Here is a 20,695-nt window from a genome sequence, read left to right as displayed (position 1 = left end):
CTTCACCTTGTTACCCAAACTCATTGATCTCCCTTGCAGTCTCTCTTCCCTGTCAACCCCTACATTTGGCAACTTTTACTCCGCATTGAGAATAAGTACAAAGACCACCTTCTTCAATGTATCAACAGTATCTAGCTGCCCAGAATGTAGGAAAAAAGCAATAATTAGTCCATGAATAAAGGAATGAGAGGAGCCACTGGAAATTAAATATAGTAACAAGGATTCTGGACCATAACAGCTCAAATGGTGCACAAGGAGAAAGACATCAGCAGAGGCAGACGGTAGAAAAACTCTCAGATATCTTATCTCAGTCCCCTGCATGCAATACCTTAATCCTTAAATTCACAAGTGTGAAGTGTGTATGTTTATGTGTGTGTGTGTCTGTGTAACTATATTAAACTAATCACAGCAGGCTTTTCTTTTATATATTTATTTTTAAAAATATATTGACACATATAAAAAAGTCAGGCTATAATAAGATCTATGGTAACAGAAATCTACTGTTTTAAGTTTTATTTGGAGATGCTTTTATGGTGTTTGGGGGCATTTGGCTATAACGCCCTTCATGATCTCATTCTAAGTTATTTTCTAGCTTCATCTCCCCCAAAATCTCTAAGAGTATTCTAGGCTGCATTCACACTGAACTTTTACATTTTACTAAATTCAACAAGCTCTTTCACTTTGTGCTAAAACACTTTTCCCATTACATAGCCAGCCAGGCCTTGTTTGTCCTCCACTATCTTCTTTTCCTAGAAACCTTCTCAGATATAGATATTCTCTACCCACATCTCCTCTGCCACCATATTAATCCATAAATACTTCAATAAAAACATGACCACACTGTTTAAAGTTGATTTTTTTTTCTTAGCTGTTCTCCCACCTCACTGTGAACAACATGAGGACAGCACTCGGTTATACTTAAGTATTTCAGCTCCCAACACTGTGACAGACAGAGTATGTACTTAGCAAATCTCGTTGAAAAGAACAAACACAACGCATGCCTTCTAGTAGCTCAGACGGCAGTAAAGAAGAAAAACATGTTCAGATTTTTATAATCTAGTGTGCAAAGTCATAAAAACGTGTGAAAGCCATGTGGTGGAGCACAGGGACAAGAAGGATGGACTCTACTTGGAGTAGCCTAGAAAAACATCAGGGAGGATGAAATGGAGCTTGGCTTTGAATAAATGAAAGCTCTCCAGTTGGCCAAGGAGGAGGGTAGGCATAACAAGAACAGGGAAAAACATCTGCAAGGCCAGAGAGTTGTTAAAGATAATGGCAGGTTCCAAGAACAGTGAGAAGTTCAACGCAATCTTTAAAAATAAAAGCCTGTCTGGTAGTTATAATGCCTTGCAGCTACTGCCCCCCGCCTTGCCTTCTCTGCCCGACCACGCTGCTTAAAAATGTTGCCTCCACTCTTTCTCCATTTCCTCACCTCCCACATGCCTCAGCCCACTGCAATCTGGTTGCTTTTACCACGATCAACAAATATCTCCTTGTTCTTAATCTAATGACACATTTAAATCCTTTTCTTGGCTTTACCATAATATATGACACCGTTGTTTCTCCCTGCTTTTGTAATGCTCTCCTGCGTTGGCACTAAAACCACTGTCTCCTGGTGTTGTAGTTAACTCTCGGGAAAATGCTCATCATGGGACCTGAGACCTCCTGTGTCTGACAATAATCTACACGTAATAGTATCTCCTGGAGAATGTATGGGAGTAACACCGGTGTTTGGTTTCTATTATTCCTCCTCAAGGAATACAAGTTCTGCATAGTTTTCCCCAAAAGACAGGTCCCACCCTTGTAACCTGGGGAAAGAACTTGCAACTTCTGCAATTTTTATTTTTATTATTTTATTATTTTTTTTTACAATTTTTATTTTAAAAATCACTTCATGTTCAGAAATCCTAGCTGTTTGTTATTTAGTTTTTACAAAAGAATGGGGGAGTGGTAAGGAATGCCCTCCCCTGAGGCAGCCAAGCGAGGTATGACTAGATATATGTAATTCCTACAAGCCACCCTCCTGCAGAAAGGTAATGGATTGAGTCAAACTAGTTAAACTACCTTTATTTGCACTCTTTTCTGGAACTATTACCCCACTCCCTAGGTGAGATTTCACTGTGGGCAAAACCTATGGGTTCATCCCATTACTAAATGAATCATACTTCCTTCAGGATACAGAATCCTACCTGGACAGAGGGCCATAAATTATACAGACACCTGAATACTGAACACTGTTGCATCTGATAAGGAGGGAAAGGCAGTGGTCTCTGACGTTTGTTCTTAAGGATCAGAGCACAGTCTAGTCAGAGAAGGGAATCCACCTTCATTTGGACAGACATCCATGGTTGCTCCTTCTCAGATTCCTCTGCAATCTTTTTTATCCTCCTCTAGTCTAGAGGTTCTGTCAGGGTATGATTACCAGCTCATCCTAATCTCTTTCCTTGCACAAGTTCATGTATGCCTTCAACTACCATCAGATGGCTCCCAAGCCATCTGCACTCTAAGTTCTCTTGAGCTCCAGGTCTATTCCTGCTACCTAGACATCTCCAATTAAATCTCTCACAAAGACCCCAACTCAATACACCCAAAACATAAATACTCATCCTCTAGACACCAAAACAAAAGCAAACAAAAATTTTCTTCCTGTGTTCCATATCCCAGTGAATGATACCACCATCCACCCAATGCCCCCAAGCCTTCATCTTATACATCTCCTTCAACCTCTACTTCCAACAGATCACAATGGCTTATCATTTCTATCACGTCTCTTAAATCTTTTCAGTTCTTTCTTTCAGGGTAGTAGTCCCTCTACCCTGACCCAGTCTACAATCATTTCTTGGCTGGCATATATCAGCTTTCAAACAATTTTTTCCTTTCCTTGTCCTCTAATATAAATTATTGGATTGCAGAAAATCTGACTCTTCACATTCCTTCTGTATTACCCCAGTCGTCCACCAATCCTATGATGCCTTTTGACTGCCCTCAGCATACAGTCAAATACCTCAACCCTGTTAAAAGGCAGACTGTCATGCCCCACAACAAGCAATTATGATTCCACAGATTGTAGAAGGAACCTAGAAAATCACTTTTTAAATAAATACTCCAACTGATCCCAACACAAGTGTCTATGATTCTCATTTTGAGGAACATTTTTAAAAATTCTAGGAGGGTGCTGAAAAATATTGGCTGAATATTAGCTAAGTCTAATGCCTTTCCTTCCAAAATATCAATAACTGTCCAGTAATCAACTTCTACATTCTGACTTTAAAGTGAGGAAACATTAACAGATGGCTACTTCTGATAAGTGTTGACAGCTTAAACCCAGTGTTAATTTTCAGCCAAATATCAAGATCTAATAATTCTCTAAAGCTCTCTATGATGTTAACTACTAAACTACATAATATCCCAATAGCTTCTGGGGTTTGTAAGAGTTAATGCACTCTGTGTTTTCATAAGACAGACAAGTATTAACTAAGGGGATTGATATGATCAATAAACCAAGGTCACCACTTACCTGGCTGCCTGTTTCTTAATTGCCTAATGTAAACTCTAGATCAGAAATCTTGAGATGACTTCAAAGTGTTCATCATTCAAGATCTAACCCTAACACTTAGCAGTGCAAGAGATAACCATTTGGGCTGAGGTTCTTAGTCTAGGTTTCAGTGCAATAGTTGGTGGCTATACCACTTATATCTGAAGAATATGCTCACACAGTGAAAGTGCTTACTAGAATGGGAAAAGACCCCCTATATAGACCAAATAAAAAAGTAAACAATACACACAGAAGAGCTATAAATTGCTTAAATGTGCAGACAGCTACTACCAACTTTGTCAATTAGCTGCTAGCACATCACCAAGTTTACCTTCTTACTCATGAATTGTTTTAAATATTGAAATAAAAAAAAACTGTACTTAATTGCAAGTGCTGTAATTAGAATCTTTAATTATAATTTAGATCTGCAACTTTCTTTGGACAATTACACTAGTTAATGATTCTGAGACAGCAGTGTGTGTGTGTGTGTTTGCTCTTTTGCTTCTTAATTCTTTTTGCTAGGCTGCTTTTTCCTCTCAGGCTAATGTCATAACAAGTCTACATCACTGACCTGCACAGGAGGACTTAGGAGTTTAAGTCTTGCTACTGAGTATGCACACTGCATAGAAATAAGAGTATTAGCTAAGCTACCAAAAGTGAAATTAAATTTATTCTTTACTGTTTTCCCATTAACAAATTTCTTCTGTAAGTCATGAATTAGTTATCTTCATATCCACTTTTATGTGTGGGTAATAATAATGTGGGTATCTTGTACCTCTGCATCATACTAAATTTCTTTCTCTTTAGAATCGCACATATAAGTTTCATTTCTTGACCTGGCCATCCATACTAACACATATTCAAACTTTTCCTCATTATTTGTTTTGCTTTCCAACAAAAGTAATATCAAGATTGGAAATCAGTCCATGTGAGCACCGTGAGGTCCAAGTCATTTCTCTTCACAAAATGTACACATGTTTTTAAATTGAGCTCTGTCTTCCCTAATATATTTATAATATGAGTAAGTGTGTGTATTTGTGTGTGTCTGTGTTAAATGTGTATATAAATTACTCAGCTTTCATTTTCTTCTCTAGATTTGGACACATATCAAACAGCAGCTGTTGCATGGTCAAACTACCTCTTGACTCCCCCTCAAATTCCTCCTCATATCACACATTATTAGGTACACCTATTATTAGTGAATTGCCTCTCAGCTCCAAGTCCACCCTCCTTTCCCCTGCTTTGTGACACAGGAGAAGGGCTCTGTAAACAGTGCTCCTTCACCAGCTCACACAATATTAGGCTTTGCCATTAGAAGGTGCTGGAGGGATACTGCCATGTCATAGCAAGGGAAGAGGGCTTTTCTTTCTGGTTCTCTTCCTGGTTCAGGCGCACTGTCATTCTCTGACACAGTTTCAAAGGACTGCTGAGCTGTGAGTTGTCAGCCAGCAGGCAGGATATTCCTCTGACCAGCTTCAGCATGTACCCTCATATGTTTCTTCACCAGCAGGACGTGCATACTCCTCTAACCATAAAGTCCTCTCCAGTGAGCTCTAAGTCTTGGCCTTAGGGGAAGGACTCCTTTACAAGTCCTGAGTTCCTTCCTTGTTCATGATGCTTCACCCCAGAAGCAGATGCTGCCTTCTGCATCTGCTAAATCTATATTGCTTAGAGTCTTCTTTTACATTTTTATTTAACCATCTTGTACTAATCTATAATTCATTTTATGAGATTTTCCCTGTTCTAATTACTGTTATGGATCCTTTCCTCTAACTGGACTCTGATGATAGAGTAAGTAACCCAGTTAGTGGTCTTGCAACTAATTAGACTCCCCCCAACCCAACTATTGGTAAGACTGAGTAAACAAGGTGCATAAAGATGGAAATAAAGTAGAAAATTTGACATGACCAAAGAGAATTCTATAGGATTATGTTAGGCTAGGTGATTCAAAGAAAATGTGTATTAGGAAAAAACGTCTAGGGCCTTCAAGCATCTCAAGAGCCTAAGAGATGTTAAATATGTATTTCATTTTAGGGAATTTCTCAATATACAAGTGCATGTGCTCACATACATACACACACATAATCCAAAATACATAAAGAAAACTAAAGAAATAAAAATAAGTGATTTTTTAATATTTAAATGTTGCCAAACACAATTCTACTCAACTTAATTCAACCTATATGGTTTGGAATATGAGTGCATTTTCGTATTTAATATAATGTGAGGTAGTGTCCCCCAAAATAAGAAAGCCTATCTTGAGCCTGTTAAAATTTCTTTAAATTCTTGGGCTAAAGTCACTGAAGACACCAACATTCTGAATTCAGTTCACAGATGAGCTTAAATTTGCTCTATTGCCAATGACTATACACCTAACATGAGCTCCCACCTTTTTATTTTTATATATTTATTTTTGCATATAGCTTATTAATATTTATTTCAAATTTATTTCAAAATTACAGCAGCAGACAGGACACACAACTGCTAGACGCGTTATTGCCTGATCATGACTGCTTCACTCAGACACGGTCCTGTCCCAGTTCTGGGACTTGTCCTTAACCTTGAGTGTTCAGCTTCACACATCAGCATTCCCTGCTCTGGGCTGCAACTTGACATCCGTGGATTCCTTATGCTAAGCTTTAGTTCTTGCAGGAGAATTATAATGCTTTTTCCCATTTTCTTATTTGATTTTTCCCAGAATTTAGGATTTGTAAAAATACATAAATTTCCCATCAAATGCCTGGAAGAAATTCCTACATGGAAACACTAATTAAACGATCACAGTTTCTTTTTATTTTCCCTTTTAAAAAAAAATCAGCTTTATCGAAGTATAATTGATGAAAAAAATTTTAAGGTATTTGAAGCAATCATAGTGGTGATTTGATATACATAGTGAAAGGATTCCCTGTCTAGTTAATTAACATATCTATCGCCTCATATCTATTTATTTATTATTTGTTTGTTTTTGGCAAGAACATTTAAGTTCTACTCTCTTAGTGAATTTCAATTATACAATACAGTGTTATCAACTATAGTCACCATGCCTTACATTAGATCCTCAGACCTTATTCATCTTGTAGCTGAAAGTTTATACCCTTTCACCGACCTTTCCCTATTTTCCCCACCCTTCAGCAGCTGGCAACCACTTATCTAACATCTCTCTTTATGACATTTTTATTCCACATGTCAGTGATGCAATGCAATATTTGTCTGGTTTATTCACTTAACATAATACCCTTGAGGTCCATCCACGTTGTCAAAAATGCCGGGATTTCACTCTTTCTCATGTGATATATATATCACATCATATTTCCATATCTTGGCATTGTGGAAAATGGTGAATAAAAAAAAAAGGAGTTCAGGGCTTCCCTGGTGACGCAGTGGTTGAGAGTCCGCCTGCCGATGCAGGGGACACGGGTTCGTGCCCCAGTCCGGGAAGATCCCACATGCCGCGGAGCGGCTGGGCCCGTGAGCCATGGCCGCTGAGCCTGTGCTCCGCAACGGGAGAGGCCACAGCAGTGAGAGGCCCGCGTACGGCAAAAAAAAAAAAAAAAAAAAAAAGGAGTGCAGGGAATTCCCTGGTGGTCCAGTGATTAGGACTCGGTGCTTTCACTTTGGGGGTCCAGGTTCAACCTCTTGTGTCGGGGAACTAAAGATCCCACAAGCTATGCAGCACAGCCAAAGCAAACAAACAAACAAACAACAACAATAACAAAAAACCAGTATTGCAGATTTCTCTTGGGGATCCTATTTTCATTTTGAATATCTATACCAGAAGTGGATTACTGAATAATATGATAGCCCTATTTTTAATTTTTTGAGAAACCTCCATACTGTTTTCTATACTGATTACACCAATTTACAAGGCTGCTAACTGCACAAAGGTCCCCTTTTCTCCACATCATTGACAACATTTATCTCTTGCCTTTTTTTAAAACTATTTTTATTGAGGTGTAGTTGATGTACAATATTATATGTTTCAGGTATACAACATACTGATTCACAGTTTTAAAGGTATACTCCATTTATAGTTATTATAAAATATTGGCTATAATCCCTGTGATGTGCTCTACAATATATCATTGTAGTTTATTTATTTTACACATAGTAGTATGTACTTCTTAATTTGTACCCCTATCTTGCCCCTTCTCCCTTCCCTCTCCCCACCAGTAACCACTAGTTTGTTCGCTCTATCTCTGAGTCTGTTTCTTTTTTGTTATATTCACTAGTTTATTTTATTTTCTAGATTTCACATATAAGTGGATAAGTGATATCATACAGAATATCTTATCTTTTTGTTGATAGCCATTCTAACAGGTGTGAGGAGAGATCTCATTGTGATTTTGATTTACTTTTCTGTGATGATTATTGATGTTGAGTATATTTTCATGTACCTCTTGGTCATTTGTATGTTTTCTTTCAAGAAATGGCTATTCAGTTTTTATTCCTTATTTAAATTGGATTGTGGTTTTTGTTTCTGTTTTTGTTTTTTTACTATTGACTTGTACCAGTTCTTTATATATTTTGCATGCTACCCCCTTATCAGATACATAATTTGCAAATATTTTTTCCCATTCTGTAGATTGACTTTTCATTTTATTGATGGTTTTTTGCTGTGCAGAAGCTTTCAGTTTGATATAGTCAGTCCTACTGGTTTATTTTTGCTTTTGGTGTCAAATTTTAAAACATCATTGCCAAGGCCAATGTCAAAGAGCTTATTCCCTATATTTTCTTCTATGAGTTTTATGGTTTCAAGTGTTACATTCAAGTCTTTAATCCATTTTGAGTTGAAGCTACCAGCTTTCTAAATTTTTCAGTGATCCCAAAGAATGGTCAGAACAAAGAAGAGGAGGATTAGTTTAATCCATTATCACCAGTGGAAAAAAGTATCTTCATATATTTTGCCAAAAATATAACTGTTTGTCTAAATCCCTCAAATAACAAACAATTGCATGTCTAGAAAAAGCATATATGAAGATATGTTTACTTTTGATTTTTTCAGGTAAAAGAATTCACTCTGCAAAATGAACAAACAAAAAAACTTTAGCATGGTAACTGTTAGTATTAATATTCACTACACAAAATCTAAAACATTGAAAACTGATATTTTGGGGTCTTATATCATTTGCCTTTCTGTTTTGGCTGGTGATAAAACACAATAGCTAACCATATAAGAATCATAATTTATATAATATTCTGCTAATTTTTCAATGTAGTGCTTGACAAAATTCTGGCTCTGCACTTGACTCCACATAGAGGTTAGGTGCTCATTCTCACTGTCTCTAAGATAGGGAGCATTTATTAAGACAAGCTTCACAGAAATATTATCTTTAGTGCCAACCAATAATGTTTGGGATTACTCTTACTAAAAATATGTTTCTGTGATCTTTTCAAGTTTGTGTACACTGAAATTAACCTATGGAAAGAGGAGGATTAATATTTCAGATCATGATATAGGATACTGCAAGGGAGGAGGAGAGTTATGTTGAAAAGTGTGATTTTTTCCTGTGGTTGCAGAATTGTAGCTAATGCCTGAAGTTGGGGGAAAAAAAGCACTTAAATCTTCACATTCTAATTTGAAAGAACTTCAAAGATCAGCAGTGTTTGGTATCAACCACCTTCCCAAAATTGGGGGTCATCACCCCTCTTCCACTTTACATCTTCAGCCATCCAGGTTAATGTAAAAAAGAACTATGAGGTCAGAGAAATGGCTCTGGGTGGAAGAAAAACTGATTTTTTAGTGATAAAAACCAGCATATCTGCTCCCTACAGGAAAGTTAGGGAGGTCCCAATAAAATGGATAATTATGGGAATGTAAATTGGTACAGCCACTAATGAAAACAACATGGCCATTCTTCAAAAAACTAAAAATAGAGTTGCCAAATGATACAGCCATCCCACTCCTGGGTGTATAACTGGAAAAAAACAAAAACTCTAATTTTAAAAGTCACATGCACTCCAGTGTTCATAGGAGCATTATTTGGAATAGCCAAGACATGGAAACAACCCAAGTGCCTGTCAATAGGAAATTGGCTTAAGAAGATGTGGTATATAAGTACAATGGAATATTACTCAGCCATAAAAAAGAATGAAATATTGCCATTTACAGCAACATGGATGGACCTAGAGAATTTTATACTTAGTGAAGTAACTGAGACAGAGAAAAACAAATAATGTATTATATTACTTACATATGGAATCTAAAAAATAATACAAATGAATCTATATTCAAAACAGATATAGACTCACAGACATAGAAAACAAACTTAAGGTCACCAAATGTGGGGGGGGCAGGGGAGGAGGGGTAACTTAGGAATATAGGCTTAACAGATACAAACTACTATACATAAAATAGATAAGCTATAAAGATTTACTGTATAGCACAGGGAATTGTATTCAATATCTTGTAATAACCTATAATGGAAAATAATGTGAAAACAAAATAACTGAATCAGTATGCTGTACACCTGAAACTAACACAATATTGTAAATCAACTATACTTCAATAAAAAAAATTGGCTAATATTGTTAATGAGCATCTGCAAAAAAGGAAAACCTTTAGTTTTTTTGTGTTTATCGATGTGGAAAACCTGCACACTTATCCTTCCCCTTGGGGTATCAGATAAAGGGAAGAAATTGGGAAGAGATGACATGATGGAGAAAGGCCAGGCAAAGCAGGGACAAGGGCATCTCCTCTAATTCTCATTCCCTGACCATAAGGAAGGTGGATGAAAAATAATTTCTACAAAAAAACTTTTATAATAGAGCACTGTAGATAGCAGTAGAAGTGGAAGACGGATTACTAAAATTCTTATGCTTAACCAAGGATTTATCGATGATGAATCTAGTGCACTGATTTCTAACCCAACAGACTAATTTCCCTCTTCTACTGATCTCATTTTAAAGAAAAGTAAAGGCCAGTTCCATAGAATTCAAGAATGTTAAGATTCTAGTTTTCTTTAGATTAATTTATATGTATGAGTGTATGTAGTGTATTTATGTAGCTAGGATGACAAGAAATCCACCTTACTCAATGTTAATACAAGGTTTCCATTCGTAACACCGACCATAACCACAACCTGTGAGAAGCAGTTATGTATGAAACTGCCCCAGACGTATGGAAGTCAAGCAGGGGCCTTAATCGTAAAAAATGGTTCGGGCTTCCCTGGTGGTGCCGTGGTTGAGAGTCCGCCTGCCGATGCAGGGGACATGAGTTCGTGCCCCGGTCTGGGAAGATCCCACATGCCGCGGAGCGGCTGGGCCCCTGAGCCATGGCTGCTGAGCCTGAGCGTCCGGAACCTGTGCTCCGCAATGGGAGAGGCCCGCGTACCGGGTTCTCAGTAATATCATTACTTTTATTTAAACAATTGTTTGCCACACTGCAGCTGGGTAGAAAATTTTGAAAATAATATAAAATATAAAGGGTTAATCTGAACACTCAAGTTAGAATGGTGCACACAGATATAAGCAGATTAATAGCCTTAACTCTCCATGTATTTGGGCAGACTAAATAGGCATGAGACAGATCCAGAATCTATAACACTAAAAATACGTGTTTATTCTACATTACCCCCCAAACTTCCCATTATATGCAGTAAAAATACTGTTTAATGAAAAACTCACCATATCTGTATCTGAGACGGGGCCAAAACTGGTCACATAGATGTTAGTGAAGACTTCAGTAATACTGTCTGGTGTAAGAAAAAGAGATTGAATATAGATATTATATAATGAGAACCACAGGAGAGAGAAGGGGTCAAGTACATGGCATGGTTAGAAAGTTCTGTGACATTTGGGAATATTTCATTTTTGCTTTCTTTTCAATGTTCACAACCAACAAAAATAGTTGTATTGCTTAATTACTTCATAAGGTCTTACAATCCTAAATGTTAAATGCTTAGAAGGATTATGACATTCTAATTTGGAAACTATACCTGACTAGAGCATTTTGTTTTCAGCACACTGCTCAGAATGAATAGTTTCTCAGAAACTATCTTAAATGTACCACCAGTACGGAAAATAAAGTACAGTTAGTATGGTTACTGTTTGATACAGTCCTGTAATTGACCATTAAACCAAATATTTCAAATGGTATTTCATGATGGTAGAGATTTAGTTTGTAGATTGTAAATTAGTGTATCTTCTCAATAAAGCACAAACACATTGTTAATCATTATAAATAAAAATAATTCATATTTTATAAAAAGTTTTATCATTCAGTAACATAAAAATAAAAGCAAATAACATTCATTAATCACAAGGATTACAAAAAATGGTATTCGTGAAATTTTGTTATAAAACTCATTTGAAACTCATTTCTAAAGTTAATTCTCAGCTGCCACCTGCCCCCAAACACCTGCACAGGGTCTCCTTCATAGCTATACAATTTGTGCAGTCACATAGGTCCCTGTGCTCAGAAAAGTCCCATGCCTTGTCTAATGTTCTGTTTTTGCTTCCTTGAAATTCTTCATTATGTTTTGCATAAAGGGCCGTGCATTTCCATCCTGGACTGGGCCTCACAAATTATGTAGTTGGTCCTGGATCTGAATTATATATGTTCTTTTCCTCTTACTCATACAAAATCAATCGTGCTCTCACATTTATTCAATAAACAATTGAATAAAACGTTAGTCACTATAGATATTGGTTTAAAATATTCCAAGAGAGAGAAATTAAGATGTTATGGTAGTCTTCATCCAAATAGAGGCAAATGGAATTTATTCTCCTTAATCTGGGGTTGTAAAGTTAGAAAAGAGAGTTGATAAAAATACATGAATCTATTCATGCTAAGGACCTGAAGAATATCCACTTACACACCAAATGGCAAGTAAAGAGTAAGGGAGAATATGATCATCCTAGTGGCTGCAATGAGGTGCCAACTAAGAATCTAAAGAGAGAAAAATAAAATTACCCTCAAAGCTCTAAACAGTAAGAACAACACCTCAAGACAGAACAGAGATATGCGAAGTTACCTTAAAGAAAAGAATTTCAAAGTTTATGGACTTCATAAACACAGTTAAAGAATGTATGCATTTCAAGGAATATTTTCCTGCTATGCATGTTCAGAAAAAGTAGAGGAAAATAAAGTGTCCCTAAAACTAGAGATTATAGTGTTACAAAGGCAGCTTACACCCCTGTGAAAAAGTTAGTTGCGTACAGTCACTGCTGCTGAGAGATCCAGTAATCTGAAGTCTGGAATATTTACTGAATTTAGAGACCTGGGAGCCATTAGTAAAATAATGTGTGCAGAGGCCAGCTTGAAGTGAGGGAAGTGAGAGAAGAGGAAGAGCCTAGAATGATTTTAAATAACCTTTGAGAAGTTCAACTGTGAAGGGAAAGAGGACTCCAGCAACAAGGGAAGGTGGGGGAAAAGAAACAGTTTTTGTTTGCTTGTTTAAGGTGGAAGATAGTAAAGGATCTGGCAATGCAGATGGAAGAGACTAAGGGAGCCCCTGAATATTCAGCAGACAAGATCAGTGAAAGAGGAATATTCCTGAGTAAGCAGGGAGTGCATTCATTAAAAGAGACTGACATTATATACGTGGAGGGAAGAAGGAGGAGGGAATATCCTTAATTATGTCGGGGTGAGAAGACAGAATGTTGAAATAAATGGAAGTAGGTTTTTGGGTCTAGTGGCAGGAAAGTTCCTGGAGAGGAGAGAAATTCTGAGTTACGTGAAAATAGCTGTGCATTATTTTTATTATAATAGATGATGATTCCAAGTCAAAAATTTGATAGTATAATTATATTAATAACATTTACAATAGTATACATCCATAGAAGACCACTGTAGCATCTGGTGCCAGTTCTTTGCCCATAGCCCCTTGACAATCATGATTCCTCTACATCAAGTGTCCCCAACCCCCAGGCCGTGGACCGCTACCGGTCTGCAGCCTGTTAGGAACCGGGCCACACAGCAGGAGTTGAATGGCGGGTGAGAGAGCGAAGCTTCATCTGCCGCTCCCCATCACTCTCCATGGCTCGCATTACCTCCTGAACCAAGCCCTCACCAGTCCATGGAAAAACTGTCTTCCATGATACTAGTCCCTGGTGCAAAAAGGTTGGGGACCGCTGCTCTACATACTGGGATGTTCTGCTGCAAGCTCCTGTGATTCTCTGCCTGAGGGCTTTTCCTGGCTGTGCAGGGCAGGGTGTAATTGCAGAAAAGTTTGTGATCCTGGGAACAGCCATCAACCAACAATGGATGAGAGTTGGAGGAACTATAACTCAGCTTTCTCTCCCTCTCAGTGGAGACAACCCTAAGTCATACTCTACACCCTTTCCCAGATGACTTCAGTGGGAGGAAACTACAACTGTCCCCAGCGGTAACCTGCTCATCATGGTACCCTGCTTTGGCTGGCTGTCCTCCCTTCCCTGTATCACTTTGACCTCCCTCAGCTAGTGCCCCCTGATATCCCTTCCCAGATGATTGTGTATCTTAGAGTCTGCTTCTGTGAGAAGCCAAAGCCAACTACAAACATCATTCACATACTCTAAGAAGAAAAAAAAAAAGATAATAATTAAGGAGCCAGGAAAGATATTAATTGTATTAAAAGATATTAATTAATTGCAGCTAACCATCCAAGCAATAAGCTATATTGTCTTCACCCCTGTAATTTAGATATAACACTAGTACTAATAAAGGCACACACTCATAAGATGGAGAGTAAAATCAAACTGTAAATGACATCCCTTAAAGATGATGTGGATGTTAATAATTTTGCTCACCATGTGTCATAAATAGGATGTCATGCACATTTTTTTTTTTTTTTTTTTTTGCGGTACGTGGGCCTCTCACTGTTGTGGACTCTCCCGTTGTGGAGCACAGGCTCTGGACATGCAGGCTCAGCAGCCATGGCTCATGGGCCCAGCCGCTCCATGGCATGTGGGATCTTCCCGGACCGGGACACGAACCCGTGTCCCCTGCATTGGCAGGCAGACTCTCTACCACTGCACCACCAGGGAAGCCCTCATGCACATATTTTAAGACAAGTTAGCCATTGCTGTTTTGCTTTACTCTCTCAGCAGCAACAAAGACATTTTGCTTCCTGGGATGATTTCTGTTAACACCTACATGTGCCATTTGTCATCAGTCAAGTTCAGTAAAGTCAGCAAATACTTCACCGACTTTTGTGTATATGGCACTTAGTGTTCCCTATTAAAAGTTGAAAACTTGGAATCTGATAATATAATTTGTCACCATTCCACCACAAAAGAATTGCTGCCCCTTATCCAATATCTTCCTCCCAGTAGACACTTAACTCGTGTTTGATAAATACAGGGTGCATAAAATCAGGAAGAGTTAAGACCAATAATAAAACCAATATGAATTGTGTTTTCTTACAATCATTTTTCATGATAGTTCTAAGTTTTGGTCTTTGATTCTTTGCAATGATTTAGAAACATGAAATATAAACATATATTGAATACATGAAATTTCCTCTCAGTGTAAGACTCCTGGTGCTTTTAAATTTTTAAATCTTTATATATTCTGTTTGTCCTTGTAGTTTTGTTTATTTACTTTGATTTTTTTCCTACTAATGAAAATGCATTGATTTAAAAAGTATAGCACATTTGGGGATCCAAAACAAAAATCAAGGTGGCTGCATGTTTATGGACAGGACACAAAGTCCTCAAAGGATAAACTAAACATACCCCATCATGACAGTCACTGATTATGGGTTACAAATGACTCTGACTTTGAAATCACTGGAGGGTTTATCTATCCCCCAATAATGTTTGGGACTGTTCTGGCCCTTAGAACCATCACCAGGTAGAAAATTTGTAGTACCTTCTCTTTCTTTGAAATGTCTTTCTTCAGTACCGAATGATTCAGCTTGCTCTGGTGAGGAAGCTGAAGACACACCTCTCTCCCCAAAGCACTAGTAATGGAAATCAACTAGGAAAGCAAAGAGGAGACTGAATGCACATTGATTCCCATGGATTTAGTGGGACCGTTTGTTTCAATTAACAAATAGCTACTAACAGTTTACTAAGTATTGTCCAGAGACATCCCTGCCTGACAGACAAGGGAGAGAATGTTTTCAAAGGGAAGCTGTTAGTGGTGCCAGAAGCAATTTATGTTCCTCAAGGTAACGTTTCATCAAGACATTGCTACATGCTCAGTGTGGGACTCTGACAGGGGAAAGAATGAAGATGTTCTCAAAGATCTCACTTTTACTATCACAGGTTAGATTCTCTTTTGAGGAGATTCTAGTGACCCCATTCCATTTCAAGTTGTTAAAGATGGCATCCAGAGCACACAGGATACCGTAGAACTCTAAGAGTTCAAAGTTTAGTCTGAGCACAGGCTATTACATATCTAGTATCCCTGGGTTAGTTAGAAACTTGGAGCTTATTAATCACCAACCTGAAATCCTATGCTGTTGTCTAAGTACTGATAGAAACCAGCTTAACAACTAAGTTATGAGAATTTAAAAATAAAAACTATGCTGATATAAATTTACATTTTGCTCCCCAAATACATATTAATAAAAGATGATTCTCATGTCCAATATATATAAGGATAAGCTTTTACCTTTTTAAGATAATGAATTATTTTATAAATCAACATAAATTGAGCATTATTAATGCATTAAGAACTACAATTCACATATATATGTGTGTGTGTATATATATATTACTAATACAAAGGATTGAAAAAATTCCACTATATTAATTTTCTTTCTTATAAAAAAGATGCATAAGTTAAAGCTTGCTAATTGACTTTTTCTTTTATGACCTTTTCATCATCCTCACAAAATACTGCTGTGGATAGCGATATTTCTGTTTACTTTGCAAAATAATTTTTCAGTTCTTTCTTTTCTATTTTGTAGAAGGAAAGCATTTAAATGTAATGGAAGTATAGACATTGAAAACACTAAGTTTCAAAAGCTGATACAGGCCATGGCTTCAATATTCAAATTTCTGCCTCCTCTGTTTCTAGTCTTGGTAAAAGTCACCATCATTTTGTCAGTTGTCAAACTTCTAGTCTCAGGCTGAACTTCTTACTCATATTCAGCATTTTAATTGTTGACTGGGTTCTGTTGATTATATTTCCTACAACGTTCTTGACTTTCCCTTCTCTCTCAATCCTCGCTGGCAATGACCTCTGGACTGGCCTCTTTTAGTTTTCCTGCTTCTAGTCTCACCAACACCTCCTACATACCCTCCATGACACTGTTAATAATAAATCATGTGATGTCTCTTCTCTGATCAAATTTTTCTCAATGACTCTCCCTTGCCTAAAGATCAAGTTCGAAGATCACAGCATAGCACATCAAACCCTTCATGATCTTTGTCTCCTTTCCATCCTGATCCAGCGCTGTCCCACACTGTATACCTTAACCATACTCAACTCCATGTTATTCTCCTTCATTCTTTTTCAGGCAGGGGTGTGGTGCTTTCTCTTTCCTCTACATAAAATGCCCTCTCATTTAATCTTTGTTCTTAAAAAATAAGTTCAAATAACACTTCCTCTTTGAAGTTGTCCTTGCCATCCCTGAGTATTTAATTAGTCTTTGTGTTGGTTCCAGAAATGTTTACTTCTTCAAATGAAATAATCAAATCATATTGTAACTTCTAATGCATGAGGAGTTGTTAAATGGTTGTGCGTTTCCCCGCTCTACTCACCACTCAACAGTGCCCAGAACTTTGTTCTATGTGCGTAATATGGAGCAACATAGATTATGACAGAATGATAATCACAGAAGATTATGGTCAAAGATAAGGCCCTACCAATCCTGTCACACTCAAATATGAGATAAAGTATTATCTTTACACCTATGGATAACCTGAAATAAATTACATGTAGCAAAAGTATTATGATGATAAAGTGCTGAATTACATTAAACATATAGGGAAAAAATTTAAGGCACGGTTTTAGATTCAGATGCTAAAAACATAAGATCATTTGCCTTTATTTCTAATAGAGTTCAGTTCTCATATTCAACAATCCAACATTTTTCATCTACAACATCCTAAAGGTAAATGCATGAAGAGCCTTGTTGGCAATATTACAAACCTTTGCTATCTTTCCCTGAATCTCTTGGATCAGCTTCAAAAAGAAATTCTGTACTTATAAAATGGAGCTAACTGATATTCTAATTTGATGATAGTATCAATTTCTTCTTAAAAATAAATTTGGCCCAAATTAGTATAAAAGGAAAAAATAAATCTCCTAAAGTAATTAACTTTATCACCCATCACTGGATGCTGTTTCCTGACAGTGTGTATATTGGAAAATGTTATGATTACTTTACACCTAACATGTAATTAGGAACTTTTAGAAACTTTATGTAGCAACCCTTAAATACCTGTCTTATCTGTTGAATTCCCATTGTGTGATAATAAAAGGAACTTATTACCTATTAAGCATTTACTATATGCATGGACTGGGTTAAATTTTTTTATATAATTTCATGATCACCCTGTGAACTGTGAATAATTATGTTCATTTTATCTCATCCAAATTCAACAGCTACTTAGAGAGCTGTACTGAAACATTTTTTGTGACTTAAAAATCCCATGCTAATAACTATTTCAATAATAAAATGTCATTCAAAAACACAACCATTAGAAGAATTTTTCATTTAGTTTAAGATTATTTGGTATCTTTAGTGCCAGTATAATCACATCATATATATATATATTATTACACACTTGCCATGCACCAGTCTCAAGTTATATATTTGAGGAGATAAAATAATGTAGAAATAATAATAAAGAAACCTACAGTCCAGTTAAATAGTTGGTGCTGGTTTTATAAAACATGATGTCATTTCAACTTTTCATTCCATCATATACGTGATGTAATACGTATATGTTACATATTAGTATGTATTATATACACCTAAATATATATATATGTATATGTGTTTATGGTTTGTTTATATATGTATTATATATTGTTGTGTGTATACATATATGTAATAATATGTGATTTATATGTATATATTTGTGTGTATGTGTATACACATACCAATATATAAATTTTGGTGTTGAACTGTCCCATATTTAAATCAAAAGCCTTATATCACTCTATCTTAAATCTGGAACTTCTGAAGAGGGCTACATGTAGAAAGATACTGATAAATGGATAAATAAATTTTCTTTCTTTCCTCTTGTTTTTCTTCCTTCAAAAAAATGATAATTGTGGGACTGATTGTTATACTACATAATACACTTATATAAAAAAAAATAAAGAACATAGTATGTAGCCATCATGGTCTTTCAGGGGAAAGAAACAAGTAAATAGATGACTGTCTACAAAGCATGTGTAAATGGTAAAAATAATCAATCATGCCAACCGGTGATGTCAGGAGGTAGGAGGTGGTTGATGGTAAGAAGAGGAGTGACTCTGAACCAAAACTGGGGTGTCGGAGAAGGCTTCTCAAGCCATCCTTTTATTTATAATGCATGCTTCTTTTTAAATTTTTAAAAATTTTAAAAGTTGTTTTAGTTTGCTCTCAGAACCTTTCCCTTTTATCATTTCAACTCATTTGATTACATGGTCTCATAGTTGAAAGAAAGAAGGAAAGAAAGAAAAAAAGAGAGAAAGAGAGAGAGAGAGGGAGGGAAGAAGGGAGGAAGGGAGAAAGAGCTAGCTAGCCATTAACTATAATGATTATTAATTCTTATGATAGGTCCCTTTGATGCAATTTTAGGAGAACTAGAGTTCTAATTAGGGAGAAATCTTAAGAAAGTAGATTACAGCATAGCGTTTGGACCTCAGAGTGAGGACAGAAACACAGCAGAAGGAACTTAACAGAAAAGATTCACTAGATGCAGGAGATAAATGAAAGGTTGAAAAAAAAAGATAACTGTGAAATTAAAGTGATAGTAGAATTCTTTGGTGGTCTTTTAAAGTTGTTTTGGATGCTACACCTAGATCTGGTCAGAAAATACTCAGTTTAATGCAAGTTCCCAAACTCCTTTGTGATTCATAACATTATTTTACTTTGTTCTAGATCTGTCCCTGAATCCTAATTATGTCTATATATTGTTCAGAACATTAAAATATTTTATTTTAGACATTTACTACTATATAAGAAGTAGAGATATGAGAAAAAAATTTTTAAAGGGCTTCAAATGCTTGGCTTATTTATTTATTTATTTATTTATTTATTTATTTATTTATGGCTGTGTTTGATCTTCATTTCTGTGCGAGGGCTTTCTCTAGTTATGGCAAGCGGGGGCCACTTTTCATCACAGTGCGCAGGCCTCTCACTATCGCAGCCTCTCTTGTTGCGGAGCACAGGCTCCAGACGCACAAGCTCAGTAGTTGTGGCTCATGGGCCTAGTTGCTCCGCAGCATGTGGGATTTTCCCAGACCAGGGCTCTAACCCGTGTCCCCTGCATTAGCAGGCAGATTCTTAACCACTGTGCCACCAGGGAAGCCCGAGAAATGTTTTTACAGTCAAAATTTTTAGTCAGAATATTTGAAAAAAAAAAAAAAAAATATATATATATATATATATATATATGTAATAACATTCAACACTCATGCATGAAAAACTGTCCTTTCAAGGATAGTGATCACAGACCGTATTTGAAATAAAAAATTAAATTTACTCTTTTTTTAACACCTGTATTAGAGCATAATTGCTTTACAATGGTGTTAAATTTACTCTTTAATAATCTATAGTATACTTTTAATTTCTCTGCTCTGGTCATATATCTTCCATAAAATATTTCAATGCAAATAATCACGTTGCTTCATTCCTTTTTTGATTTGCATTTAAATTTTATTCTTTTTCCTTCTCTGCTCTCATACACTGTTATGAGCATTTGATTTTTCCCCACTGTTCTAAATTCAGTTTCCAGCACCACGTCCTATAACAGTATTCATTATACAAACTTGTAGGTTGATACATTTGGGGTTTTACCACAAAATGATTCCCACTTTGTCCACCCTTACTTGTTCCTGCCATTCCTGGTAGTCTTTGAAACTGCAGTTTCAGCTCTCCAGGCAGTTTTAAAAGGCAGCTGTTGTACAATCCCAGCTAATAGATCAAAGAGATTCACCCCATGTTTGCCTTCACTGAGCTCAGAACGTGGAACTCTCAGCCTTTTGCTATAAGGGCAGAGAAACGTTGATAAATGAGCCTTTATACCTCATGCAAGAAAAACACATACAGTTTATAGTCACAGGGGCAGTTA

The 20,695-nt window shown here is 36.6% G+C and overlaps 1 protein-coding gene across 2 annotated transcripts in view; it reads right to left on the bottom strand.

Annotated features, from left to right (window-relative positions):
* Window positions 1–20,695, bottom strand: part of GABRA2 (gamma-aminobutyric acid type A receptor subunit alpha2) — a gene marked incomplete at both ends in the record, with an annotated part of 117,781 nt that overhangs the window by 58,832 nt on the left and 38,254 nt on the right. For both annotated transcript variants that reach the window (XM_081236204.1, XM_081236203.1), the window contains one exon: window positions 11,159–11,226. In XM_081236204.1, coding sequence (XP_081092330.1) covers window positions 11,159–11,226 — 68 coding nt within the window. The remainder of the gene's footprint in view (window positions 1–11,158; window positions 11,227–20,695) is intronic.

The sequence above is a fragment of the Mesoplodon bidens genome (genome assembly GCF_964165515.1).
Source record: "Mesoplodon bidens genome assembly, chromosome: 1".
Lineage (NCBI taxonomy): Eukaryota > Metazoa > Chordata > Mammalia > Artiodactyla > Ziphiidae > Mesoplodon > Mesoplodon bidens.
The sequence above is the reverse complement of the archived record's forward strand: the minus strand, read 5'-3'. Positions and strand labels throughout refer to the sequence as shown.